This window comes from Macaca fascicularis, chromosome 5, assembly GCF_037993035.2.
Source record: "Macaca fascicularis isolate 582-1 chromosome 5, T2T-MFA8v1.1".
Taxonomy (NCBI): domain Eukaryota; kingdom Metazoa; phylum Chordata; class Mammalia; order Primates; family Cercopithecidae; genus Macaca; species Macaca fascicularis.
The window spans coordinates 158604470-158632275 of NC_088379.1; the positions used below are offsets into that span (position 1 = coordinate 158604470).

Consider the following 27806-nt stretch of genomic DNA (forward strand, 5'->3'; position numbering starts at 1 on the left):
CATTCCCATCTTTAAATGAAGTCAGCTCTTGTGCGGTGGAGGCAAGATGTCAGTCAAGGGGCCTGGTCTAGGCTTCTCTCCCCTGAAGTCTTGTCTCTGCAATGGCCACTTCAGATGTTTATACTCCATTCCTCCAGGCCTAGCCCATATTCTGAAAAGGCAAGGCAATCCACCACTCAACAAGCATTCATTGAGTGCCTGCCATGTTCTTAGTGATGAGAACAGTTTAGTGCATAAAAGAAAACAAAATCCCTGCCCCCATGGGATTTATATCCAGTTACACTTAGCAGATGTGTGTGAATCTGGAAGGACCTTTTCTATAGCCTGACAGAATTCTTACAACAGGTGAAAACTACTTGCCTTGTCTTCGAGAGTCTTGTGCATTTGGATCTATCCCTTAACAACTAACCTTGTCTATCATCCTCACAGTCTGGCCCTTTACTTCTGGGATAGTCCATTAGAGACTTGAGGAAAAGTTTCTTTTTCTTTCTTTTTCCATTTTTCCAAATTTAAATTCATGAAAAATATACAAGTTCTCAAAATTAAAAAACAACAGGATATTTTACCGACTTTCTGTTCTGAACTGACTTAAAATTTATGTTTCTAATCCCCAGACCTATGAACTAAAAAGCCTGAAATAAATATAGATCAGTCATGTGAGCTGACATATGAAGCAGTCAGCTTTACTCTGAGGGGTTTTGGTTGATCTTTCAAGTTTCTAAAAGTATTTGGAAGTGGAAAGCACTGTTCTTCATATGAAATAAAAGGAAGAAAAAAGGACCTTACAGTCAGACTCATTGTCAAAAAACTAATATTAAGAGAAGCTGAAGCAATCAAACAAGAGCATTTGCAAATCACTTGTTGGAGGTAAAGCTGGAAGCCTGTGCAGTTCAGGAAAATGGAAGATGAGATGGCTGAGATCCCATGAACAGACCAGGCCCAATAGAAACTATAATAACAACAGAGCTCAGTTACAGGAATATTCGATGATGACAGAATTTTAAAGACATGCTTCTTCCTTTGTATTGACTAAAGATCTTCAGGTTGAAAGTGTCAGGATCTGCTTAATTGAATATCCTCTGTTGCAATATTCAAAATCATCAGGATACTTAGATCTCAGTGAAAAATTGATGGTTGAAGAATAACTGAAGTATTCATAAGGAAGCCTGAAGCTCCCTACACACCTTGAATTTCATGCTAAATAATCTACAAGTTCTGGAAAATGCTGCTTACTGTAGAAAAACTGACTAACCTTGATCTTGGTCAGCATATACTTGGTTCTTTACATATCACTTATCAATGTTCAGAAAGGGAAGAATACTTGAACTTATCCAATACAAAAATTCACAATTTAACCAATTGTTTCCCAGATACGAGGCTTACTAGATGTGAGCATTGTAAACTTTTATTTAGCTGCAACTTAAAGAACTTTACATTTTCAGATATGTGTTGAAGACTCTCCCAGATGCTTTCTCCCTCTTTGAGAAGAAGCAGGAAAAGAAAACTTTCTCTAAAGGGCAACTTGACTCTTTTCACACACTGAAGACTTTGGAAGCTGGTGGCAACAACTTCATTTGCTCCTGAGAATTCCTCTCCTTCACTCAGGAGCAGCAAGCGCTGGCCAAAATTCTTATCGGTTGGCCAGAAAACTACCTGTGTGACTCTCCATCCCATGCGCACGGCCAACAGGTCCATGACGTCCGTCTCTTGGTGTTGGAGTGCCATAGGGCAGCACTGGTGTCTGGCATGTGCCGTGCCCTGTTCCTGCTGATCCTGCTCATGGGGGTCCTGTGCCACCGTTTCCAAGGCCTGTGGTACATGCAAATGATGTGGGCCTGGCTCCAGGCCAAAAGGAAGCCCAGGTAAGCTTGCAGCAGGGACATCTGCTATGATGCATTTGTTTCTCATAGTGAGCAAGATACCTACTGGGTGGAGAACCTTATGGTCCAGGAGCTGGAGAACTTCAATCCCCCCTTCAAGTTGTGTCTTCATAAGCGGGACTTCATTCCCGGCAAGTGGATCATTGACAATATCATTGACTCCACTGAAAAGAACCACAAAATGTTGTGTTTTCTGAAAACTTTGTGAAGAGTGAGTGGTGCAAGTATGAACTGGACTTCTCCCATTTCCGTCTTTTTGATGAGAACAATGATATTGCCATTCTCCTTCTTCTGGAGCCCATTGAGAAGCCATTTGCCTTAGTCAATCTGGGCTGCTATAGCACAAATGCCAATAGTCTGGGTAGTTTATAGATAACAGAAATTCATTTCTTACAGATCTAGAGGCTGGCAAGTCCAAGATCAAGATGTTGGCAGATTTGGTATCTGGTGAGGAATTCTTCCAGGCTCAAAGATAGCTGTCTTCTCACTGTATTCTTACATGGTGGAAGGGGTGAGGGAGCTGTCCGAAGTTTCTTTTGTAAGGGAACTAATCCTGTTCGGGAAGCTTCTGCCCTCATGACCTAATCACCCACCAACGGGCCCACCTCCAGTACCTCACACTGGGGGTTAGGATTTCAATAGCTGAATTTCAGGAGGACACACGCCTTCAGTCTATGGCTAGGATCATTCCCCAGCACTTCCGTTAAGCTTCAGAAGATAATTAACACCTAGACCTTTCTGGAATGGCCACTAATGAAGCTCAGCAGGAAGGGTTTTAGTTAAAGAAAAATTCTAGTTTTTAAAAGGAAGATATATACAACATGAAATATTCTCAGTTTTCAGAACTAGGTTCTATGTTAATTTAGAAGTTTACTACTATTATTTTGCATAGGCAGTATTTTTGAAATGTCTCCAAAAATTACAGACATATTGACATCTGTTCAGAGTAAAAAAATTTTGAAGAATGTATGTTCATGTATAAAGATCTGTAAAATAATGCAGGATTTCTGACATATTTTCATTAAGTGGTTTTTGGTGGATGAGTTTGTTATTATTTTATTTGACAATTACAAAATACTTTATGTGAAAAAGACATAGACTGTGTGTTTTGTTTTGTTTTTTTGAAACAGGGCCTCACTCTTATCTCCCAGCCTCAACCACCTGGACTCAAATAATCCTCCCACCTCAGCCTCCTGAGTAGCTGGGGCTACAGGCACAAACCACCATGCCTGGCTAATTTTTCAATTTTTGTAGAGATGGGGTCTCCCTATTTTGACCAGGCTGGTCTCAAACTCCTGGACTCAAGTGATCCTCCTGCCTTGGGTTCCCAAAGTGCTGAGATTACAGGTGTGAACCACTATGTTTGCCTTGTGTTTTCGGATAACTTTTGGATAACAGTTTAGGATTTCAGTTAGGTGCTCAAAACTATGAATCTATGCAATGAAAGTTACCCTTTCCCCAAATATTAATACATTTCATATGCCGTGTTGATTTTCTAACTTTAATCAACTTTTTTTTTCTTTTTTGGTAGAGAGTTATAGGAGGTGTTATATCTAGATACAGAAGGAGATTTGGAGTCTAACCTGGGATTTGCCACATGTTAACTGTGAGCCATGCAACTCTGGGTAAGTTCTCTAATCACTTTAACCAAAGGAATAATAATATCAGAATTATTTATTGCGTGTGTTATTGTAAGATTCAGATGAAATAATAGATGTGAAGGTGCTTTGAAAATGTCAAGAACTAGGCTGGGTGCGGTGGCTCACACCTGTAATCCCAGCACTTTGGGAGGCCTAGGCGGGTGGATCACATGGTGCCAGGAGTTCGAGACCAGCCTGGTCAACATGGCAAAAACCCGTCTCTACTAAAAATACAAAAGCTAGCCAGGCATGGTGGTGTACGCCTGTAATCCTACCTACCTGGAAGACTGAGGCAGAGATTTGCTTGAATCTGGGAGGTGGAGACTGTAGTGAGCCAAGATTGCACCACTGCACTCCAGTCTGGGTGACAAAACGAGACTCCATCTCAGGGGGAAAAAAAAAAAAAGAAAATGTCAAGAACTGAACAAGTATAAGGACTGTGAGTTGGATGTGCTAATAGCTTTGTGGACTGTGTACAACCACCTTCAGTATACGCAGAGGACACTGATAATAATTTGTGGCTAAATAAATGATTTCTACTTGACTTTCCCAGAATATTCTAATTGACTTTGGGATTATAGAGCAATAGCATCAAAATTCATCTTAGGCAGTTCAACTAAGGAAGAGAAATAGAGAAAAAAACAAGTTTTTAGTTTCAGGAGAAATAATTTGAAGGAAGTTTTCTTGTGTCAGAAATCATAAGGTAGAGAGCTGGAGATTTGGAATTAATAAGAAAGCATTTTCAGCCAGCTGGACAACCTGATGGTCAGGATAAAGAAAAATAGTAACATAGTGACCTGTATACAAAAACCTCTCAATTTCATGTTTATGTCTATTGATTAAGTTTCCCTGATGTTCCAACCATCAGAGAGGATTAGGGATGTGGAACAGAGTAGGAGAAGCAGCCCTGGATTTAAGGTAAAATTCTGGTTTCAACTCTCAGTTCTGTCATACGTAATACAATTCGTATGACATTTTCTTGTGTAAGGGAGGAACAAGGATGCTTCGTCTGCTTCATATCTCACTTTGTGAAAATCAAATGTAATTATGAATATAAAGGGTAGATTATTAATATTAAGGCAGTTGAATTTTAAAAGCTTGTTTCTTCCCTTATACGTATTCCTAACCGTGGAGACAGCTAGGTTCTGTGGCAATGAAGAAAATTGATCAATGACTGTGTTTAGTATTACTTTGGGAAATAGGGATGGAATGGGGGCAAGGAAAGGACTTAGCTTCAAACTGTAGATAGAAGTGGGAAGCCCAGATCTTTTCATGATGAGAACTCGGATGGAATGTACGTGCTAGAGATGGTGCCCCAGTAAGGACTGTCACAGGATTGGGGAAAAAAAATCCGGGGCTGTCCTTATCTGTTCCCTTAGGCAAAATCATTCTGTGTTAGTCTGGAGGGTGACTGGTGAACCTATTTTAATGCAGGAGAGCACAGACTTCTGGGTGGAAGTGGACCCTGGAGATGTACTGGCAGGTGAATAGAGTGTGGAAAAGCGGGGAAAGGAGAAGTGTGATTCACGAGCCTGAATTTGGGCTTCCATGGATGCAGAAGCATCAGGAGTGGAGTTTAAAGACGGTGTGTTTCAGGTGATGTGAGGTCCTGGATACCCAAAGCTTCAAGAAAATACTGGTTGGGCACGGAGCCTTCCCTCTGATTGCCATTCCCACGCAGGCCTCCTCTGGCCTGTCGCTTCGCTTTTCCCTGACCGGAACCTCCGCCAAGCCCCCAGCTCTCTTCTTCGACCCAGCCTTCCACGGGACAGCGATCCGGGCAGGACCTGCCTCTGGCCTGTCGCAGCCTAGCTCACGGTCCGGGCGGGAGCCTGCCGGGAAGCGCCGCCGCGGTGGCTCGCTCTGGGCTACCTGCCTGGAGCGCGGCGCGAGGTCCAGCGCTCCCTCCTGCTGCGCGGCGGCGCGCGTGCCCCGTGGAAGGGGCGTTCCCGCAACCCAGAAGGAGGGGGCGCCTGGCCGCGCGGACTTTCCCTTTCGCTTACTTCCTAGTCCGGGGCAGGCCGGCTCGGAGGCAGCGAGAAAGCTCAGCCAGGCTGCTGCTCCGCGTCCTCCCAGGTAAGTTGCGCGCGCCGCTCGTGTGGTCTCTCTGCACCTCTTCCTGGGGTCGGGTCGGGAAGGGGCGGAAGGGAACCGCGGCCCGGTCACGGACTCCGGGGACCCCGGGCTCCCGCTCGGTTGCACCTGGGCCCCTAGCTCCTGTCTGGGCGGGGACGGCGGGGAGTGCATCAGGCCCCCGGGATGCCGGTGCTTCTCTGCGCCGCCCGGTGCGGGAATGTGGACACTAGCGAAGCCGGCTCAGGTTGGCCCTCGGGAGAAGCAGGAACTACACGGAAAGGGAGCCCACGGGTCCTGCGGAGCCCGAGGTCCGGACCCCGTGAGTGCAGTGCCAATGGGCTGTGGCTGGGCGGAGCGCCCTTCTAGCCTTGCAGGCCCCTGGGGGTCGCCGTGGCGAGCTTACGCCTGGGCTCCGGGCTGCTGGCCGCCACCTCCCTCGGGAGGCCCTGGCCCAGCCCTCCCGCTTCCCTGATTCCCGGTAGGGTCGCCCTCCCCGCCTCTTGGCCCCTCTTGGCTCTGAGCGTGGATGACAAAGATTGGGTAAAGGCTTTCAACGAGCCAGTGGAGTTGAATGCTAGCGTCTCGCGGGGGGTGTGTCCTCTCTCACTGGTTACTGCTAGGATGGAGCTTGGATTTTGGTCACCGTGGCTCAGAGGTGGGAAAGGTTCCGTGCTCTGGGTCTGTCCAGGACCCTGGCTCCCTAACCCAAGTCTGGCCTCTGCTCCCTGGCAGGCTTCACCCCACCTCTGCGTTCCTTCATTAGGATGTGCGAGTTAGGTCTCTGATTAGAAAACAACTTACAGCGTTTAAGCAAAGTCGAATTCTTCAAGTAAGGATGCTTTGAAGTGCCCTTTATAACTTCTTCAGTTTCTATAAATATGAACTTGTATTTAGAGCTTAAATGCAAGCCAGGAAAGTCTTTTTCCTGTTTGAAAGACAGAGAAAAAGAGAGAAGAGGTGATCGGAGGTGGTGGGTGGGAGAGGAGAAAGAGAAGGAGAATAATTGTGCTGGGTGTAGACAACTCAGTTTGCTGAGATGACTTTTATCTTTTGACTCTGTTATTAAGATTTTTACCAAAGAGCAACTGTAGATATGGTGGCCTGACTTGAAGGGACAGACCAAACAAAACACAAAACAAAACAAACAACAACAAAAGCAAGAGCAGAAAATATTGGAAAATGATTTATTCACCAATATTTTAAAGTTTCTTCCTATTCTAAGCGAAGAACATCTTTAAGTTCTTTATAATGTACCCATTTTACATTTACAAAAAGTTGACAGCTTGTTTTGGGAGTTTCTAAGCTATCAGTTAATTTTTGGGGGGTACAGTTTTATTGATGAACTAATAGAGGAAAAAAAATCTAATGGAATACCCCCAAATTTAAAAGAAGGCAAGAAAAGAGAGACAATAGAACATAAAACAAATGGGACAAGAATAAAGTACATAATTTTCACAGTCCCTTTGGTGCTGCTGTAACAAAATACCTGAGACTGGGTAATTTACCAAGAACAGAAATTTATCCATTCATGGTTCTGGAGTCTGGGAAGTCCCAGACTGAAGGGCTGCATCTGGTGAGGGTCGTCAGGCTACATTATAACATGATGGAAAGCATCACATGGTGAGAGAGAGCAAGAGAGGACAGAACTTAACTTTTATAACAAACTCATTCTGACAATAACCTGCTCCCTTGGTGATAATGTTAATCCATTTCTGAGGGTAGAGCCTTCATGACCTAATAACCTCTTACAATAACCTGCTCCCTTGGTGATGACATTTCTGAGGGCAGAGCCTTCATGACCTAATAACCTCTTACAAGGTCCCACCTCTCAACACTGTTGCATCAAAGATGAAATTTCCAATACATGAGCTTTGGAGCACACATTCAAACCATAACAATAGTTCAATTACTTTAAAGCCCAAAATATCAGTAATTATATTAAATGCAATTTAATATATCAGTAATTAAATGAAAAAGACTAAATTTTATGATAATCAGACTAATATTGTCAGACTAGGCTTCAAAACAACCCAACAATCATATGCTGTTTACAAGAGACACATTTATGGATACTAAAAGGTATAAAGTGAACAGATGTAACCATTTATCAAAAGAAAGCTGTCATGGCAATATTACTATTAGACAAAATAGAATTAGGAAAAAAAGTAAAAAAGTCATAACTGTAGATAAAGAGAAACATTTCACTAAGTTAAAGGTTTCACTGAGAAGAAATAAAAATTCTGAATTTATAAGTACCTATAATAACACATTAAGAAACTAGAAAATAGAAAAAGAATAGAGCCAAATTGACAGAACTAGAAAAATATAGAAAAATAGAAAATTCATAGAAAAATCCACAATCATAGTGGGAGATTTTATCATACATCTCTCAGTACCTGATAGAAAAACCAGACAAAAGATCAGTAAGGATAAAGAAAGTGCGAACACAATGTAGTTGACATAAGGAACCTATACTACTTCCAACAACTGCTGAAATCACAGAACGTACTTAAAATCTGACCATGTACCGGCTCATAGAGTAAATTGCAATACATTTTAAAGAATTTAAATCATACAGAATATGTCTTCTGACCATAATGCAATTAAAATAGAAAAGAACAGAAAAACTCTATAATTCTCATATATTTGGAAATTAGTAAATACATTGCTAAGTAACCCATGGGTCAAAAAATAATCAGAATGAAAATCAGAAAATATTTTTAATGAATTATGAAAAAAATTACATATAAAAACTTGTCAGATGCCCTAAACTACTGCTTAAAGGAAACTTATAACCTTAAGTGCATATATTAGAAATGAAGAGTGACTAAAAATGAATGAGCAAGCAAATACCTTAAAAACAAGAAATGGAATAGTAAAATAAATCCAGAGAAATCAGAACAGGGGAAATAATAATATAACAACAGAAATTAATGAGCTAGAAAATAGAGGATCTATCAAGTCAGAAGTTGATGTTTTGAAAATGCTAATAAAAATGACAAACCTCTAGCAAGACAATAAAAGCTGGTACAAATAACTCATCTAAGGAATAAAATTGAGGACCTATCTTTTGTTAATGACATAAGCAGGAAGCCATTAGCCTGAGACTGTCTCTATACTTTTAGTTGTTACATAATAAACTGCAACCTAACTTAGTATACTACATAAACAAACTGAAACCTTACTTAGGAGTAATTTTTTTTGTAATTAATAGCCAAATTTCTACCAACCATAAATAGCCAAGCTTTAGCCAGTCACAGGCAGCCAGCTGATCAGACTATGCGCAAACAAGGTAAATGCCTATTACACCATGCGCAAATAAGACAGACTTCTAGCTGAAGCAAATCAGGTGATTACTATGCTCTTGTGTTTGGCCTATAAAAGCTCACTGCTCACACTGTTGGGTGCTCTCTGAAACTTCTGCGAATCTGAGTGCTGCCTCATTCATGAATCATTCTTTGCTAAAATAAACTCTGTCAAATTGAATTTGTCTGAAGTTTCTCTTTTAACTGTTGCAAGCAGGATCCAAAGGAGACCTATAGTGACCCTCAGGAGCTCGTAGTGACCACGTGAAGGTACCTGCGGGGCTCATTGTGCCCATTGCTCTTTCACTGCAACTGGTAGTTGTGGGTAAGTTCATGCTCAGACTTGAGTGCTATACATTTGCATTTTCAGCTCTCTGACTTTATTTGAGCAGTTATTTGACTGGATTGGCTCCAGAATTGGATTGGATTCAGTGAAGAAACTGAAACTGGACTGGTGCTCTAGGAGGCCTCCAGTAGATAAGGTTACTAGAAGACAGGGAATCATGGGCTTATCTGGATTTAAGGAGTCTACAACTCCTCTATCTGCAACTCCAGCTGATTTCATTTATAAGAATTATGGACCAAGAACCTGTGCTTTTCTAGAGAAATGTGTGAGCCTTACTAAAGGTAACTTAGAATTACAGTGGACTGCCGAGACCAGCTCAGTTGTGGAGACCCTATCCCAGCAGCACTAGAGGAATTAAAGACACACACAGAGAAATATAGAGTGTGGAGTGGGAAATCAGGGGACTCACAGCCTTCAGAGCTGAGAGCCCTGAACAGAGATTTACCCACATATTTACTGACAGCAAGCCAGCGATAAGCATTATTTCTATAGATTATAGATTAACTAAAAGTATTCTTTATGGGAAACAAAGGGATGGGCTGAAACAGAGGGATGGGCTCGGGCTAGATATCTGCAGCAGGAACATGTCCTTAAGGCACAGATTGCTCATGCTATTGTTTGTGGCTTAGGAATGCCTTAAGTGGTTTTCCGCACTGGGTGGACCAGGTGTTTCTTGCCCTCATCCCGGTAAACCCACAACCTTCAGCGAGGGCATCATGGCTGTCAGGAACATGTCACAGTGCTGCAGAGATTTTGTTTATAGCCAGATTTGGGGCTAGTTTATGGCCAGATTTGGGGGCCTGTTCCCAACATGTCCCCCTTTTTTGTTTTGCAAAGCAATAAAAGCAAAGACAACTTTGTCACGGTGGGCTACTTCTCGCAGGAGTCAGGATTCGCATCTGCATACTATTCAAAGACAAACAACACAGATTAAAAGCACAATCATCATTGAAATCACAGAGCCTCCAAGTGTCTTTATCTATTTTAATGGGTTAATTGCTGCTAATCTGTCTGCAGTTCCTTCAAGCACTCCAGTTCCTGGCATTAAGGTCAGTTGTGCCTGGGATACTTTAAATATTTGTTCTTTTAATTTTGCAATATCCAAAGACAAGTTTATAGAGTGTCCTTCTAGATGCTTTTTTTTTTCTTTTCTGAATTTTGATCTTATTTAAGAGCCATTAATAGTTTCCACAAATCCTTATGTTTAGCTCCTACAGCGGGCCATATCATTTGAGAGTGAGGTGCCACTATACCTTCATGTTTCCAGATAATAGGAACTCTTGCCATATTTCTTACTATTTCTACCATCTGACCATTTTGTTTAGACCAGCTGAACATAGTGTGGCCATGGGATGCAGACTGAGAGGTGCAATTTAAGCTAAACATCCCCTTAGGGAACCAATCAATAATGATTCCAGAGGAATTGTTGCACAGCACCTCTGCCTATTCTGCAATGCAGTCTTCCCAAACAAGTATGTTCATTATTTCTGGCCAGGTCCAATTCTGTTTACAAATAGGTTTTTGAGGACGGTATGCCTCAATTATAGAAACAGATTTATTGTGGTAAATACTGAGATAAGAAAGCATGTGTAACTGTGTCATAGAGTGATTACATCCAGGCATTATTGCCAGCCAAGATTGATAAATATGGCCAATAAGTATAATTGTTCTCTGTGTCAGCCCTTGTTGAAGGAATACTCATGGCAATGGTGATCACCACTATCATAGCTATCATTAAATTACTCATTGTGACTGGTTGTCCTGCTTTCCTCAGTTTTGTTCCACCATCTGTGACAGTTTCTTGATCTGTCCCCAAGTAGGTGGCTGTGTTCGATGGTTGTTGCTCATGATAGTTGGGGTCCTCCCTAGCATCATTCTCGACATGGCTCCAACCAGGGGGTCCTCGGGATCCTCCCAGAATCTCTTCTTTGGCATCTGGCTCATGATAAAGTTTCAGGTGTCTTGATGGTGTCCAAATCGGCTGTTGATTCTGGCCTGGAGAAACACAAGCATAACCTCTACCCCAAGTTATTATTTTACATATTTCCCAACTTTTTGTTATCAAGTCTCTCCGCCAAGCCAGTTGTTTTGCTTCTGTCTTTGCAGCTTGTTTCTGTAGATGCTGTTCAGCTGTTGATAGCATCTGGCCCTTTAAAAAAATTTAAAGTCAATAATGCTAGATTCAGTTGTACATGGGGTGTCCCGTAATCCCTGTTTCTCCCTTTTTGCTTTTGCAACTGCTGTTTCAGGGAGAGATTCATTCTTTCTACAATGGTTTGTCCTTGAGAATTATATGGGATGTTAGTAATGTGTTTAATATTCCATAGAGACAAAAATGTAGCTAGAGCTTGGCTAGTATAGCCTGGGGCATTATCTGTTTTAATAGAAGCTGGAATGCCCATCACTGCAAAACACTGCAAAAGGTGACACTTAACATAGGCAGAAGACTCTCCTGATTGGCGTGTAGCCCAGACAAGGTGAGAAAAGGTATCCACCGATACATGTACATAAGCTAGTGTCCCAAATGAGGGAACATGTGTGACATCTATTTGCTAAAGATAATTAGGTTCCAATCCTCAAGGATTAACTCCTTCTGTAAAAGATGAGGAATGCACCATTTGGCAAGTTGGGCATCACTGGATAATAGCTTTAGCTTCTTTCCAGGTACCATTGTATCTGCGTTTGAGACCAGAGGCATTAACATGTGAAATTGTGAACGTGTCTAGCATTAGATATTGCAGCAGCTACTAGGTGATCAGCCATATGATTCCCTTCAGTTAAAGGTCCTTGAAGAGGCATATGAGCCCTAATGTGAGTGATTTAAAAAGGGTGCATTCTATTCCTAACTGCTGTTTGCAATTGGGTAAATAAAGTCGTCAGTTGTTCATCTGTATGAAATCATAACTGAGCATTTTCAATTAATTGTGTGGAATGAACCACATATGAAGAATCAGAAATCACAAAAGCAGTCAATATCTCAATTACAGCTACAAGCTCTGCTTTTTGAGGTGAAGTATAGGGCATCTGAAAAACTTTACCTTTCGATCCAGAATAAGGGGCTTTACCCTTACTAGACCCATCTGTAAAAACATTCTCAGCACCTTCAATTGGTTTAAATTTAGTTATTTTAGGGAGAATCCAATTAGTTAATTTCAAAAATTGAAATAATTTTGTTTTAGGAAAATGATTATCGAGAATACTCACAAAGTCAGCCAAATGGGTTTGCCAAGTAAGACTATTTATAAAAGCTTGCTGTATTTATGCCTTCGTGAGGACAATAATTTTTCTGGTATCATATCCATGTAATTTAACAATCCAAGTTCTCCCATTTCTTATCATCATAGCGATTTGATCCAATTAGGAGTTAGAGTCTGTGAATTAGTATGTGGAAGAAAAAGCCACTCTACAAAGTCCTGCTCTTGTACAATAACACCAGTAGGTGAATGCTGAGTTGGAAAAATTAGCAAATCTAGGTTCTTTTCTGGATCTATTCTATTTATTTGAGCTTTATGGACTTGCTTTTTGATTAGCTGCAGCTCTGCCTCAGCTTCATTTGTTAATTGCCGAGGGCTAGTGAGACTAGTATCTTCTCTAAGGATAGAAAATAGATTACTCATGGCATAGGTAGGAATGTCTGGAGCAGGTCTTATCCAATTAATGTCCCTTCATAATTTTTGAAAGTCATTTAATGTTTTCGATTGATCCCTATGTATGGTTACTTTCTGTGGCACAACAGTAGTGTCATTTACTAAGGTCCCCAAGTAGGAGTAAGGAGTAGTAGTCTGAATTTAGTCAGGAGCTATAATTAAACCGGCATGAGAAATCAAGTTTTGCAAGTGATCATAACATTGGAGTAACATTTCTTGAGTGGGGGCAACACAAAGAATACTGTCCAGATAATGAATAATGTAACACTGAAAATTTTTTATGAGTAGGTTCAATTGCTTGCCCTACATAAGTCTGGCAAATTGTTGGACTGTTTAACATGCCTTGTGGCAATACTTTACAATAAAAATGCTTTAGCAGGCTGCAGGTTGTTTACTGCAGGAATTGTAAATGGAAACCATTCAGTCTTGCTCAGCTAAGGGGATAGTAAAGAAACAGTCTTTTAAATCTATGACTATTAAAGGCCAATTTTTTGAAATCATAGCAGGAGAAGGCAGTCCTGGGTGCATGTCCCCATAGGTTGTATAACTGAATTAATGACTCTTAAGTCAGTTAACATTCTCCATTTACCTGATTTTTTCTTAATTATGAAAACTGGAGAATTCCAAGGGGAAAATGTTGGAGCTATGTGTCCTTTTTTAATAGTTCAGCAACTAAGTCCTCTAAAGCCTCCAGTTTATCTTTACTTAGCGGCCATTGTTCTATCCAAATTGGCTTATCTGTTAACCACTTTAAAGGTATAGGTTCTGCAGGCTTAACAATGGCCACCATCAAAAATGATATCCTAAACCTTGGTGGGAACTTTATCTTTCCGTTTGAAGCATTTCCTTCAAAACTTGCAAATTTTTCCTAGTCCCATACCAAGGACGTACCTCATTTCATGCCTCATATATTGACTTTGAGGGCTATATAATTATTCTGGAATTAGAACTTGTGCTCCCCATTGTTGTAATAAATCTCTTCCCCATAAATTTATAGGTACAGAAGTTATAATTGTTTGAATCAGGTTGTCCATTGGGTCCTTCACAATGCAAAATATAACTACTTTGATATACTTCAGGGGTTTTACCAACTCCAACTATGTTAAATTGATCAGGTTGATTTGGCCATGCAGACTGCCAGTGCTGTAGAGAAATGATTGAATTGTCCGCTCTTGTATCTACCAAACCTTTAAATTTCTTTCCCTGAATAGTTATTTCACAGGTATGACATTTATCAGTAATTTGATTCACCCAATAAGCTGCTTTGCCTTGTTTATTTGTGCTTCCAAATCCTCCTGTTCATTTAATTTCGCTTTTCCCCATTTCCACATATGACATAATCAGGAGCTGTGCTATATGCTTTCCTGGCTCTGCTTTCTAGGGAACAGAAGTAGATATAACAATTTGAATTTCCCCATTGTAATCTGAATCAGTGACTCCTGTTTGTACTTGTACTCTTTTTAAATTTAAACTAGACCTACCTAGAAGTAATCCTGCCATCCCTGCTGGCATCATCTAACTGGAGACAGCAACCTTCTTTAACAGTCCCATTACAAAAGGAGAACCTGGTCCATATTGATTAATAGCTTGTTTAAATTCTGTGAGTAATTTAAAAGGAAAAGGCTCAAATGTAGCTATGACATTTCCCTGTTGATCTGGGGGGTGTATTCTAACAGGGAACTGCCAAGCCTCTATATCACCCTCTCTTCTAGCTTGCTAAATTCCTGGCTGAATAGAACTGAGAGTGGTCGCTCGAGGTGCTATTCAAACAGTCACTGGGGCAACTACTTTTTGCCCAGTGTCCTCTGGAAAAGAAAGATCTGGAGGGTCAGGCCACTCTTTTTCTTCAAAATAATGAGGGCATGCAGAAGGGTAGGGACAGACCTCTCCCTCTTTTGCCACTTTAGCTGGCAAACAAACCTGCTTTGTCACCTCTTCTGTTACTTCGTTATACTTTCCTTCCTCCTCATCATTAGTGTGAAAAGGTTCCAAGGTGGAACGAACCAGAGCCCACACTTGTCCCATTGTTACCCGGATGCTTCTGAGTTCCCCTTCTTACTCACCACAGGGTTTGCTTAAGAGTACTTGGGTGTCCTCCAGCTTAGTTTCATGTTTTCCAACTGTCACTCTGGTGAGCCTTTGACCTAGGTTTGAGCCCCCACATTGGGTGCTGCTTGATGAGACCAGCTCAGTTGTGGAGATCCTAACCCAGCAGTGCTAGAGGAATTAAAGACACACACACAGAAATATAGAGTGTGGAGTGGGAAATCAGGGGACTCACAGCCTTCAGAGCTGAGATCCCCAAACAGAGATTTAGCCCACGTATTTATTGACAGCAAGCCAATGATAAGGATTATTTCTATAGATTATAGATTAACTAAAAGTATTCCTTATGGGAAACAAAGGGATGGGCCAAAACAAAGGGAAGGGCTCTGGATAGATTATCTGCAGCAGGAACATGTCCTTAAGGCACAGATCACTCATGCTGTTGTTTGTGGCTTAGGAATGCCTTGAGCAGTTTTCTGCCCTGGGTGGACCAGGTGTTCCTTGCCCTCATTCTGGTAAACTCACAACCTTCAGTGTGGGCATCGTGGCCATCTCGAACATGTCACAGTGCTGCAGAGATTTTGTTTATGGTCAGTTTTGGGCCAGTTTATGGCCAGATTTGGGGGCCTGTTCCCAACAGTGGACAAAGAAGAAAAGCTTCTTAAGGCAAACAGGCACATCTTTTTTAAAGCTACAATAGCTAGACAAACCAAGAGAATCTTGTGTATGTTTTACTTTTGTATTTTTATTTTTAATATTTGTGGATACATAGTAGGTGTATATATTTATGGGGCACTTGAGATATTTTGATACAGGCATACAATGGATAATAACAACATCACGGTAAAAGGGGTATCCATTACCTCAAGCATTTATCCTTTCTTTGTGTTATAAACAATCCCATTAAACTCTTTTAGTTATCATAAAATGTACAGTAATTATTGTTGACTGTATAACCCTATTTTGCTATCAAAAATAAATCTTATTCATTCTATCTAACTATATTTGTGTACTCATTAACCATCCCAATCCCCCTCCAGCTACACTTCCCAGCCTCTGTTAACCGCCATTCTATGTACTCTCTTATCTCCATGAGTTCAATTGTTTTAATTTGTAGTTCCCACAATTAAGTGAGAGCATGGGATGTTTGTCTTTCTGTTCCTTATTTTATTCCACTTAACATAATATCCTCCAGTTCCATCCATGTTGTTGCATGACAGGATCTCATTCTTTCTTATGGCTTAATAGTACCCCATTGTATATATGTACCACATTTCCTTTATCCAGTCATGTGTAGACAGACACTTGGATTGCTTCTAAATCTTGGCTACTGTGAATAGTGCAGCACTAAACATGGGAGTGCAGATATCTCCTTGATATATTGATTTCCTTTATTTTGGGTCTATATCTAGCAGGGGGATTGCTGGTCGTGTGGTAGCTCTTATTATTAGTCTTTTGAGGAACCTCCAAATTGTTCTTCATAGTGGTTGTACTAATTTACATTCCCACCAACAGTGTACAAGAGTTCTCTTTTCTCCACATCCTTGAAGCATTTTTATTGCCTGTCTTTTGGATAAAAGCCATTTTAACTGGGGTGAGATGATATCTCATTGTAGTTTTGATTAGCATTTCTCTGATGATCAATGATGTTGATCTGTTTTCATATATCTGTTTGCCATTCATATGCCTTCTTTTCAGAAATGTCTATTTACATCTTTTGCCCATTTAAAAAATTGGATTACTAGATTTTTTTCTTATTGAGTTATTTTATCTCCTTATATATTCTGGTTATTAATCCCCTTTCAAATGGATAGTTTGTGAATATTTTCTCCCATTCTGTGTATTGCCTCTGCACTTTGTGGATTATTTGATTTGCTATGCAGAAATTTTTTAATTTGGTGTGATCCCTTTTGTTCATTTTTGCTTTGGTTGCCTATGCTTGTGGGGTATGACTTAAGAAATCTTTGCCCTGACCAGTGTAATGGAGAGTTTTCTTAATGTTTTCTTTTAATAGTTTCATAGTTTGAGGTCTTAGATTTAAGTCTTTAATCTATTTTGTTTTAATTTTTATATATGGCAAGATATAGGGGTCTAGTTTCTTCTGCATATGGATATCTACTTTTCCCTGTACCACTTATTGAAGAGACTGTCCTTTCTGCAATGTATGTTCTTGACACTCTTATTGAAAATGAATTCACTGTAGATGTATGGATTTGTTTCTGTGTTCTCTATTCTGTTCTATTGTTCTGTGTGTCTGTGTCTGTTTTTATGCCAGTACCATTCTGTTTTAGTTGCTATAGCTCTGTAGTATAATTTTAAGTCAGATAATGTGATTCCTCCAGTTTTGTTCTTTTTGCTTAGAATAGCTCTGGCTATTCTGGGTCTTTTGTGGTTTCATGTAAATTTTAGGATTATATTTTATTAACATACTTTTGTGAAGAATGTCATTGGTATTTTGATAGGGACTGTATTACATCTATAGATTACTTTGGATAGTAGGGACATTTTAACAGTATTGATTTTTCCAATCCATGAACATGGAATATCTTTCCATTTTTTGGTGTCCTCTTTAATTTCTTGCATCAGTGTTTATAGTGTTTCTTGCATCAGTGTTTATAGTTTTCATTGTAGAGATCTTTTACTCCTTTGATTAAGTTTATTCCTGGGTACTTTATTTGTAGCTATTGTGAACGAGATTACTATCTTGATTTCTGTTTCAGATTGTTCACTGTTGGCATATAGAAATGCTACTGATTTTTGTATGTTGATTTTGTATACTACAGTTTCACTGAATTTGCTTATTACAGAGAGATTAAAGGTAGTTGAGTCTGTTACTAAATGTGTTTTCTGCCACATTGAAAAATTATACCATGAGAAGGCACATGCTTCTAGAAATTATAGCTCATAGATATGTCAATGTACAGAATGCTGGTGTGACAGTTCATAATTGTTTACTTTCTAGTTTTCACTGGAAATTAAAGTTACTAAGGGTAAAGCAATCCCAGCATTGTGGGAAGCTGAGGCAGGATGATTGCTTAATGCCAGGAGTTTGAGACCAGCTGGGGCAATGTAGAATGACGTCATCTGCAAATAAAAAAAAAAAAAAGAATTCTAATTAATATATGGTACTAGAATTACCAGAAATAATAAGGGAAACAACTCTGAAAAGAAGGTAAGATGTGTTTTGGGTAAGAACAACTATAAAGTATGAGGGGATGTTTGTTTTGTTAAGGAAAAAATAAAATAATATTTGTCCCAAAGTAGAATGCCTGGTTGTTAAGACAATGAGAAAGAGAAAGAGTATAGAAGAAAAACTGAATGGATATTAGAAAGTTGTAGAAGGTTGTGGGATAGGAATACTGGGAAGGGAATTTTATATGTGATCAAGCTAAGATTTGAAGAAAATTCTAAGTTTTTTTTTTTTTTTTAAATTAAGCATTAATATCAAAAAAATACTGATACAGAACTAGAAATTTGTCCTCTATGTTAAATCAACAAGGTTTTCTTGGAGTATTGGTCTGTTCTTAATAAGAAATTGAAAGACTTTTCTTTACCTGCTAAGTAATTGGCCTAGGAAATGCGATTCTGTGTTTTATCAAGATAATTTATTGTGCTTCATGTTGTCTTTATTAGATCTTTGACTGCCTCAGAGACCTGAGTCCACCCTATTAAAAGAGCAAGAATTTCTACAATTATGTGGCTTTCTTTATTTGCCTTTGAAGTCTTTTACCAATCACTCTATTTAAATGAATAAATATTGCTTCATAGAGACCTGTGATCCTATTTTAATCAAATATTTTAAACCTTTTGATATTTTTGACATCTCAAAATCAAATTCTAAATTAAAACCTTTTGACGTTGAACAAACTTTGGAAGCTTCTAGATGGGCTTCTCGAATATCTCAAAAGAAATTGTTTTCTCTTCTGATTAAAAAAGAGAGATGTTAAACTAATTAGGCTTATTTGATATGTTATATTACATGGGAAGCATTGTCAAATTGTAAGTGATGCTGAACTTTCTTTAAGTCATATTGTATGGGTATGTTATTAATGTATGCTTCAGAAATAATATAAAATTCTTAGAAACCAGATAGTCATGGTATAACACTATCAGCCAAAATTCTAATTATCATGAAATATTATACGTTATAGAAGTAATACAATTTCCTTATCAATTGCATTATTGTGAACTCTCATCATATCTTTAACCAAGTCCATTTTAAGCCTTGTCATCTACAAAGAGTTACTTTTTTTACACTGGTACTTTCCAGAACACTGTGAAAAACAATTATATAAAGTGTGTGGACCTATAGACAACCAACCAACCAAATCATAAAGTATTCTTTTAAAAGATTCGTGGAAAGGACTCTGCCAAGTATAGGTTTCTGATAACTTTAAGATCATACTACTGGACTGGGTAAGAATTTCCAGAACTCTAGTGAAGAAATGGATTGGTTCATAAAACTGCCAAACCAACATCAAGCAGAATCAGAATTAATTGAATACCAGGGAAATGCTTTGGCAAATTTTCATGCTAAGTCAGCTGGTACTGAAATTGTTAAGATATGCAATTAGAAAAACACCATAAGATTTATCTGAATTAAATTATCTATGATAACCTATTTAAACGAACAGCATCATGCACCTGAATTGGAAAAACAAAACTGATATTTAAAAGGATATAAATTTAGTGTTAAATGTGGCCTCATGGATCAGACAGCTATCTGGTCCTTTCTGAGTCCATATAGCTGCCATTATTAAAAGTTCTGCACTCTGACTCATCATAGACTAGATAACATGAAATTATGAAAAAAGATTGTTGTTATGACTGTTCTAAAATTGCTAAAATGGCTTATAATCAATGTTTGGTTTGTCAAATCCACAATTTTTATAAGACAATAAAAACCTCAGTTGGTACATTTCTACCATCCACTGGACTATTTGAACATTTACAGATGGATTGCATTCAGTTGCCTCATTGGGAATCTGCAGGAAACTTAGGTATGCTGGATATGTCATGTTGAACCAAATACTAATATGCTTTTAAAGATCTCCTAATTCACCCTATAACAGATTTCAACTGATATTCCAAGGTGACTGCCTATTCAGATTGAACATCTGGTCTTTCTATAGGGTTAGGCTTTTTGAGTCACATATTCAGATTTCGTGTTTAAAGCTAACAGTAGACAAAACATAGGAGAGGCTTTACAGTTAAATTATTCCAGAAACTGAATAAGAAAACCAAAAGGAGAGATAATTAGATAGTTTGTAGACGAATTCATAACCCTAATTCTCTAATTGTTGGTAGCCTCCATTGATGACAATTAATAGTGGAGCCTTAGATAAATACGACTATTGCTTCCCTGTTGATGACCCCTGTAGCACACAGTGGGAACAGGGAACTGTCTCTTGTGCCCCTCCAGCATATGTTTTTATCTGTGAAGGATTTAACTGTCAATCATAGGCACAGGCAACTCCATGTCCCAATCAGTAGGAAATAAGAAGTCAGTGTGGATTAGGGATTCTAACAGGAACACTGTCACTCCATAACCAACTGGAAATTTGACATTATTCTGTACATCTCAATTTGCACTATGGTATAAAAAGGAACTTTCTAGCAGGTGCAAATCCCTCTAAATGGGCATCTTTTGTTCAAATGCTCCTTCCCTGACTTGGAATAAATGTAAATGAGGTTATTATTAGAAATCCCTTTCAAACATTAGCTATTACAGCTGACTCTACTGCAAAGGCTATAGTTGCCCAGTGAAGTTCTCTAAATTCTCTTGCTAAAATTTCTTTAAATAACAGGATTGCCTTGAACTATCTGTTGGTTCATAGTGGGGGTGGGCGTGTGTGATAGGGGATACTGTGTATAATAGCTAATATATCCTACTGCACTTGCGTAAAGGAATCTGTTATAAAGAAAATGAAATAAGGTATAAAAGTTGGAAAGAAGAAAACCATCATTATGTCTTGAGGATGATTGGGGATACAGAAAATGAAAAGAATCCACAAACTATTAGAATTACTAAGTTAGTTAAGCAAGGGTACTCAATGCATGGTCAGTATACAAAATTTAATTGAATTTTGACATATATGTATATGCCATATTGTGTTAGATTGTTTTGCATTGCTATAAGGGAATACCTGAGGCTGGGTACTTTATAAAGAAAAGAGGTTTATTTGGCTCATGGTTCTGCTGGCTGTACAAGCATGGCACTTGGATCTGTCTGACCTTAGGAAGCCTTTACTCATGGTGGAAGAAGGGGCAGCAGGCATGTCATATAGTGAGAGAGGGAGTGAGAGGGAGGGAGCAAGAGTGAAGGGGGAGGTCCCAGACTCTTTTTAAACAACCTGAAATCCTGTGAACTAACAGAGTGAGAACTCACTTATTACCATGAAGAGCACACCAAGCCATTCATGAGGGATACACCTTCATGACCCAAACACTTTCCACCAGCTCCTACCTTCAACACTGGGGATCACATTTCAACATGAGATTTGGAGAGGAAAAATATCCAAACCATATCACATATATAAATATGTAAAACTATTTAAATGTTTTAAAAGTATCGAATAAGAATAAATCTTACAAAATATGCTTAAGAACTTTAAGCAAAAACCATAAAATACTACTGTGATAAGTTAAAGAAGACCTAAATAAATGGAGAGATCTGTCATGCTCATGGATTAGAAGATTCAATACTGTAATGATGTGAATAGTTCCCAAATTGTTCTATATATTCAATACATTGCCAATTAAAATCTCAGTGGACTTTGTTTTTTGAAACTGACAAGCTGATTCTGCCATTTATAATAATATTCAAAGGAGCAAGAATAACAAAGACACATTTGAAGAACAAGAAGGAGGAAGAAGAACGTATTTGAGGAAGAATAAGGAACTCTATTAAATATATATCTCCTAGATATTGAGATATACATTTGAAATACATCTATTGCCTAGATATTGAGATATATTATGCATTTAATATAGTGTGTTGCTGGTATAGGGATAGACAAATGAACATTGGATCAGAATAGAGAGCACTGAAACAAGATCTACCCCTATATGGACATGTGCCTATTGACAAATAAAATACTGTTGATTATTTCCCCAAGATGGTCTGTAAAAAATAGGTTAATCGAACATCCATATGGGAAAAAAGTGAATCCTTCTGCTACCTCAAATATCAACCTCAGGTAGACTATAGATCTAAAAGTGAAAGGCAAAGCAATAAAGATTTTAGAAAATAACAAAGAGAATATCTTTGTGAAAATATAGGAAATATTTTAAAAATAGGCCAGAAAACTCACTATTAAAATATATGAAATATAAGAACATCTATTCATCAAAGTACTATAGTTTGAATAGTGTGTCTCCTCCAAAATTCATATTGAAACTTAATCCCCATTGTAACAGTACTAATCCTAAAACTAAGTATTAAGAGGTGTGACCTTTGGGAAGTTACTAAGTCATGAGGGCTCTTTCCTCAGGTATAGGATTAGCATCCTTATAAAAGGGCTTGAGATTGAAGGTAGTGCCCCCTTGCCCTCTTGCATTCTCCCATGTGAGGACACAGCAACAAGACACCGTCTTGGAAGGAGAGAGAAGCCCTCACCAGACACCAATGCACATGCCTTGATCTTAGACTTTTCAGCCTCCAGAGCTATAGTAAATACATTTCTGTTTTTTATATATTACCCAGTCTCTGGTATTTTGTTATAGAAGCACTAATGGACTAAGACAAAAATATTCCATTATGAAAGTGAAAAGGCAACCACAGAGTGGCAGAAGCTTTTGGAGATGATGAATATATTTACTTTCTGGATTTTGGTGATGATACCATGAGTGTATACATATGTATGTATACATAATGTGTACAAATTATGTACATTGATTATGTATAATGTACATAAGTTTCTTTGTATACCAATTATACCTTAATAAAGCTAAGAAAAAAAAAGAGTATCCAGAATAAATATGCATGGAATGGCCCATTTATTTAAAAAAATAAGAGGAGGGAATACGAAGCAGTGGTTTTGGTGCAAACATAAAAATTCTGGCTCCAACAGCATTTACATTCCCAAACCAAGCATATTTATGTTTTAATTCTTTGTGGCCATAAATTGTACAGCTCAGGCCTTTATAATCTCTCAGATTCTGTGAATGTGGGAAATTAGTTTTACCCATAAAAATGTTTTGTTCTTGGGGATAAATTTGAAAAAAATTTTTGCATAGTTAGCACACTGAGAAAATACAGACAAAGGCATACAGATGCAAGGAATGGGGTAGCTGAATAGAGCCAAAGAATGATATAGGGCCCGGAAGGTGGGCAAAGAGGAAGTTGTTGGGTTTATGGTTACAAGTAAACTAGCAGTTGTGGTACAGATAGTTTTATTTCCCCCACATTCATCTGAACAGCCCATCCAGACTTAAACACTGCTTTCTGCATTTACTTCTAGGCAGTAAGACAGGGTTCTAATGGTGTGAGTCTCCTTCAACCCAACAAACCACCTAGGTCTGCCTGGAGTTTCCCACACCCCTCCTGCCTGCTAGTGATAGGTGCGAGGCAAGTTGATGCACATGCAACTTTTGTCTTTTGGTCCCAAAGCATGCTACTCCTGGAGTTTCCTTCAGTGAATGAGAACTATAGTTTGGTTCTGTGAGATCTGTATGAATCAAGCGGGGCATTGAAGCAGAGAAAAGAAATGCTTAAATGTTAAGAAAGTTTGAAGTGCAGAAAAAGGTGATTGTAAATCCATATGGTTAAGCCTAACCCATTTCTTAAAAGGCTTGATTGCTCATTCCTCCATTCATTGATTTACTCATTCTTCCAGTCTGTGTTATTGAGTCTTGCTCTGTATTTCCAGATGGTTGTGCTCTTAAGTACTGTATAGTGGTTGTATATCTGTGTTAGTGTTGCTGAATGTATCAGGGAATTAATTTTTTATCCCCATTCATTCTTTCCATTTGTCTGTTTCTCTCTCTCTCTCTCTCGAAAACATTTCTCAAGAATTAGAATTATGATATGCTGTCAAACACAATGACTCATTTGAACCTCTTTTATTTGTAGGTTGAATCACTGGACAATGCCACATACTTTGTGGATGGTGTGGGTCTTGGGAGTCATCATCAGCCTCTCCAAGGAAGAATCCTCCAATCAGGCTTCTCTGTCTTGTGACCACAATGGTATTTGCAAGGGCAGCTCAGGATCTTTAAACTCCATTCCCTCAGTGCTCACAGAAGCTGTAAAATGCCTTGACCTGTCCAACAACAGGATCACCTACATTAGCAACAGTGACCTACAGAGGTATGTGAACCTCCAAGCTCTGGTGCTGACATCCAATGGAATTAACACAATAGAGGAAGATTCTTTTTCTTCCCTGGGCAGACTTGAACATTTAGACTTATCCTATAATTACTTATCTAATTTATCGTCCTCCTGGTTCAAGCCCCTTTCTTCTTTAAAATTCTTAAACTTACTGGGAAATCCTTACAAAACCCTCGGGGAAACATCTCTTTTTTCTCATCTCACAAAATTGCGAATCCTGAGAGTAGGAAATATGGACACCTTCACTAAGATTCAAAGAAAAGATTTTGCTGGACTTACCTTCCTTGAGGAACTTGAGATTGATGCTTCAGATCTACAGAGCTATGAGCCAAAAAGTTTGAAGTCAATTCAGAATGTAAGTCATCTGATCCTTCATATGAAGCAGCATATTTTACTGCTGGAGATTTTTGTAGATCTTACAAGTTCCGTGGAATGTTTGGAACTGCGAGATACTGATTTGAACACTTTCCATTTTTCAGAACTATCCACTGGTGAAACAAATTCATTGATTAAAAAGTTTACATTTAGAAATGTGAAAATCACCGATGAAAGTTTGTTTCAAGTCATGAAACTTTTGAGTCAGATTTCTGGATTGTTAGAATTAGAGTTTGATGACTGTACCCTTAATGGAGTTGGTGATTTTAGAGGATCTGATAATGACAGAGTTATAGATCCAGGTAAAGTGGAAACATTAACAATCCGGAGGCTGCATATTCCACAGTTTTACTCATTTAATGATCTGAGCACTTTATATCCACTCACAGAAAGAGTTAAAAGAATCACAGTAGAAAACAGTAAAGTTTTTCTGGTTCCTTGTTTACTTTCACGACATTTAAAATCATTAGAATACTTGGATCTAAGTGAAAATTTGATGGTGGAAGAATACTTGAAAAATTCAGCCTGTGAGGATGCCTGGCCCTCTCTACAAACTTTAATTCTAAGGCAAAATCACTTGGCATCATTGGGAAAAACCGGAGAGACTTTGCTTACTCTGAAAAACTTGACTAACCTTGATATCAGTAAGAATACTTTTCATTATATGCCTGAAACTTGTCAATGGCCAGAAAAGATGAAATATTTGAACTTATCCAGCACACGAATACACAGTGTAACAGGCTGCATTCCCAAGACACTGGAAATTTTAGATATTAGCAACAACAATCTCAATTTATTTTCTTTGAATTTGCCGCAACTCAAAGAACTTTATATTTCCAGAAATAAGTTGATGACTCTACCAGATGCCTCCCTCTTACCCATGTTACTACTGTTGAAAATCAGTAGGAATACAATAACGACATTTTCTAAGGAGCAACTTGACTCTTTTCACACATTGAAGACTTTGGAAGCTGGTGGCAATAACTTCATTTGCTCCTGTGAATTCCTGTCCTTCACTCAGGAGCAGCAAGCACTGGCCAAAGTCCTGGCTGATTGGCCAGCAAATTACCTGTGTGACTCTCCATCCCATGTGCGTGGCCAGCGGGTTCAGGATGTCCGCCTCTCAGTGTCGGAATGTCACAGGGCAGCACTGGTGTCTGGCATGTGCTGTGCTCTGTTCCTGCTGATCCTGCTCATGGGGGTCCTGTGCCACCGTTTCCACGGCCTGTGGTACATGAAAATGATGTGGGCCTGGCTCCAGGCCAAAAGGAAGCCCAGGAAAGCTCCCAACAGGGACATCTGCTATGATGCATTTGTTTCTTACAGTGAGCGGGATGCCTACTGGGTGGAGAACCTTATGGTCCAGGAGCTGGAGAACTTCAATCCCCCCTTCAAGTTGTGTCTTCATAAGCGGGACTTCATTCCTGGCAAGTGGATCATTGACAATATCATTGACTCCATTGAAAAGAGCCACAAAACTGTCTTTGTGCTTTCTGAAAACTTTGTGAAGAGTGAGTGGTGCAAGTATGAACTGGACTTCTCCCATTTCCGTCTTTTTGATGAGAACAATGATGCTGCCATTCTTGTTCTTCTGGAGCCCATTGAGAAAAAAGCCATTCCCCAGCGCTTCTGCAAGCTGCGGAAGATAATGAACACCAAGACCTACCTGGAGTGGCCCATGGATGAGGCTCGGCAGGAAGGGTTTTGGGTAAATCTGAGAGCTGCGATAAAGTCTTAGGTTCCCACATTTAAAGCCAGTCTTTGTCTAGTTGGGATCTTTATATCACTAGTTGTAGATAAGTTCATTCAGACATAATTATATAAAAGCTACATGGATGTACCGTCATTTGAGGACTTCCTTACTAAAACTACAAAACTTCAAATTTTGTATAGGGTGCTGTTTTGTAAACATATGCCAGATTTAAAAATTGGTTTTTGGTTTTTAGTTTTTTCTATGAGATAACCATGATCATTAGTCTATTATTGATATCTGAATATAGTCCCTTGGTATCCAAGGGAATTGGTTGCAGGATCCTCGTGGATATCAAAATTCATAGATGATCAAGTCCTTATAAGAGTGGCATAGTATTTGCATATAACCAATTTACATTCTCCTGTATACTTTAAATAATCTCTAGATTACTTATGATACCCAATACAATGTAAATACTATGTAAATAGTTGTACTGTCTTTTTATTTGTATTATTATTGTATTATTTTTTATTTTCAAATTTTTTAAAACATACTTTTGATCCACAGTTGGTTGACTTCATGGATGCAGAACCCATGGATATAGAGGGCCAACTGTAATCTGTAGCAATTGGCTTAGTTCATTAGGAAATAGCACAAATGAACTTAAGATTCTCAATGACTGTGTCATTCTTTCTTCCTGCTAAGAGACTCCTCTGTGGTCACAAAAGGCATTCTCTCTCCCACCCAGCTGTCACTTCTCTGTGCAACTGATCTCAAGAGCAACAAGGCAAAGTATTTGGGGCACTCCCCCAAACTTGTTGCTATTCCTAGAGAAAAGTGCTGTATATTTCCTATTAAACTTTACAGGATGAGAAATACCTACAGGGTGTATTTTCATGTGATCTGGATCTGTCTTTCTGGACATTTGATGGGTTTCTCCAGCCATAGTTACTTGAGAGAGTGAGTACACAGCGCAAGGTACAGTAAATTATGTATTTCTGTAATTTAACAAAATAAATACTCAGTTTAGGAGAATTTGAAAGATAGTTCCCACATCTGGACTCTGGTCTTCCTCAGCCTCTAACTATCTTTTGAGTTCTAGTTATTGTCCAATCACTCTGACTCTCAGTTCCTGTTTTTTAGTCTATTTCCCCAGCATCTTGTTGCTTTTTCCTTCTTTGAAAAGTCTTGTTTTTAATTCTAAAAAGGCCTGCCCTTTTCCCCCTTCTGAATATTTTAAAAAGTACATGTGAGTTAAATAGATTTTTAAGCAAATATATACCTAGAGGTTCCTCATAGTGGCTCAAAAATAGTTTGATACACAATAATTTAAAGGTAGATACTATTACCATATGTTAATTTTGCAATCTAGGCATAATAATACCACACATTAAATTTTGATGCAACGTTCTTTGGTAAGAGCTATTTGCTGATTCTATGCAACTTTCTTCTTAAGCTGGGAACCAC

The 27806-nt window shown here is 38.9% G+C and overlaps 1 protein-coding gene across 3 annotated transcripts; it reads left to right on the top strand.

Moving 5' to 3' along the window:
- Positions 1-5528: 5528 nt before the first annotated feature.
- Positions 5529-27217, top strand: TLR2 (toll like receptor 2). Of its 3 annotated transcripts, XM_074040655.1 has the most exons (4): positions 5529-5596; positions 9119-9226; positions 24014-24250; positions 25973-27217. In XM_074040655.1, exons 3-4 carry the CDS (start codon positions 24030-24032, stop codon positions 26382-26384), a joined length of 633 nt encoding a protein of 210 aa, XP_073896756.1. In that variant the 5' UTR covers positions 5529-5596; positions 9119-9226; positions 24014-24029; the 3' UTR covers positions 26385-27217. The 3 variants fall into 3 exon arrangements, with proteins under 3 accessions (XP_073896756.1, XP_005556164.3, XP_005556165.3); XM_005556107.5 differs by having other exon boundaries at positions 24014-27217; XM_005556108.5 differs by lacking the exon at positions 9119-9226 and having other exon boundaries at positions 24014-27217.
- The last annotated feature ends 589 nt before the right edge of the window (positions 27218-27806 follow it).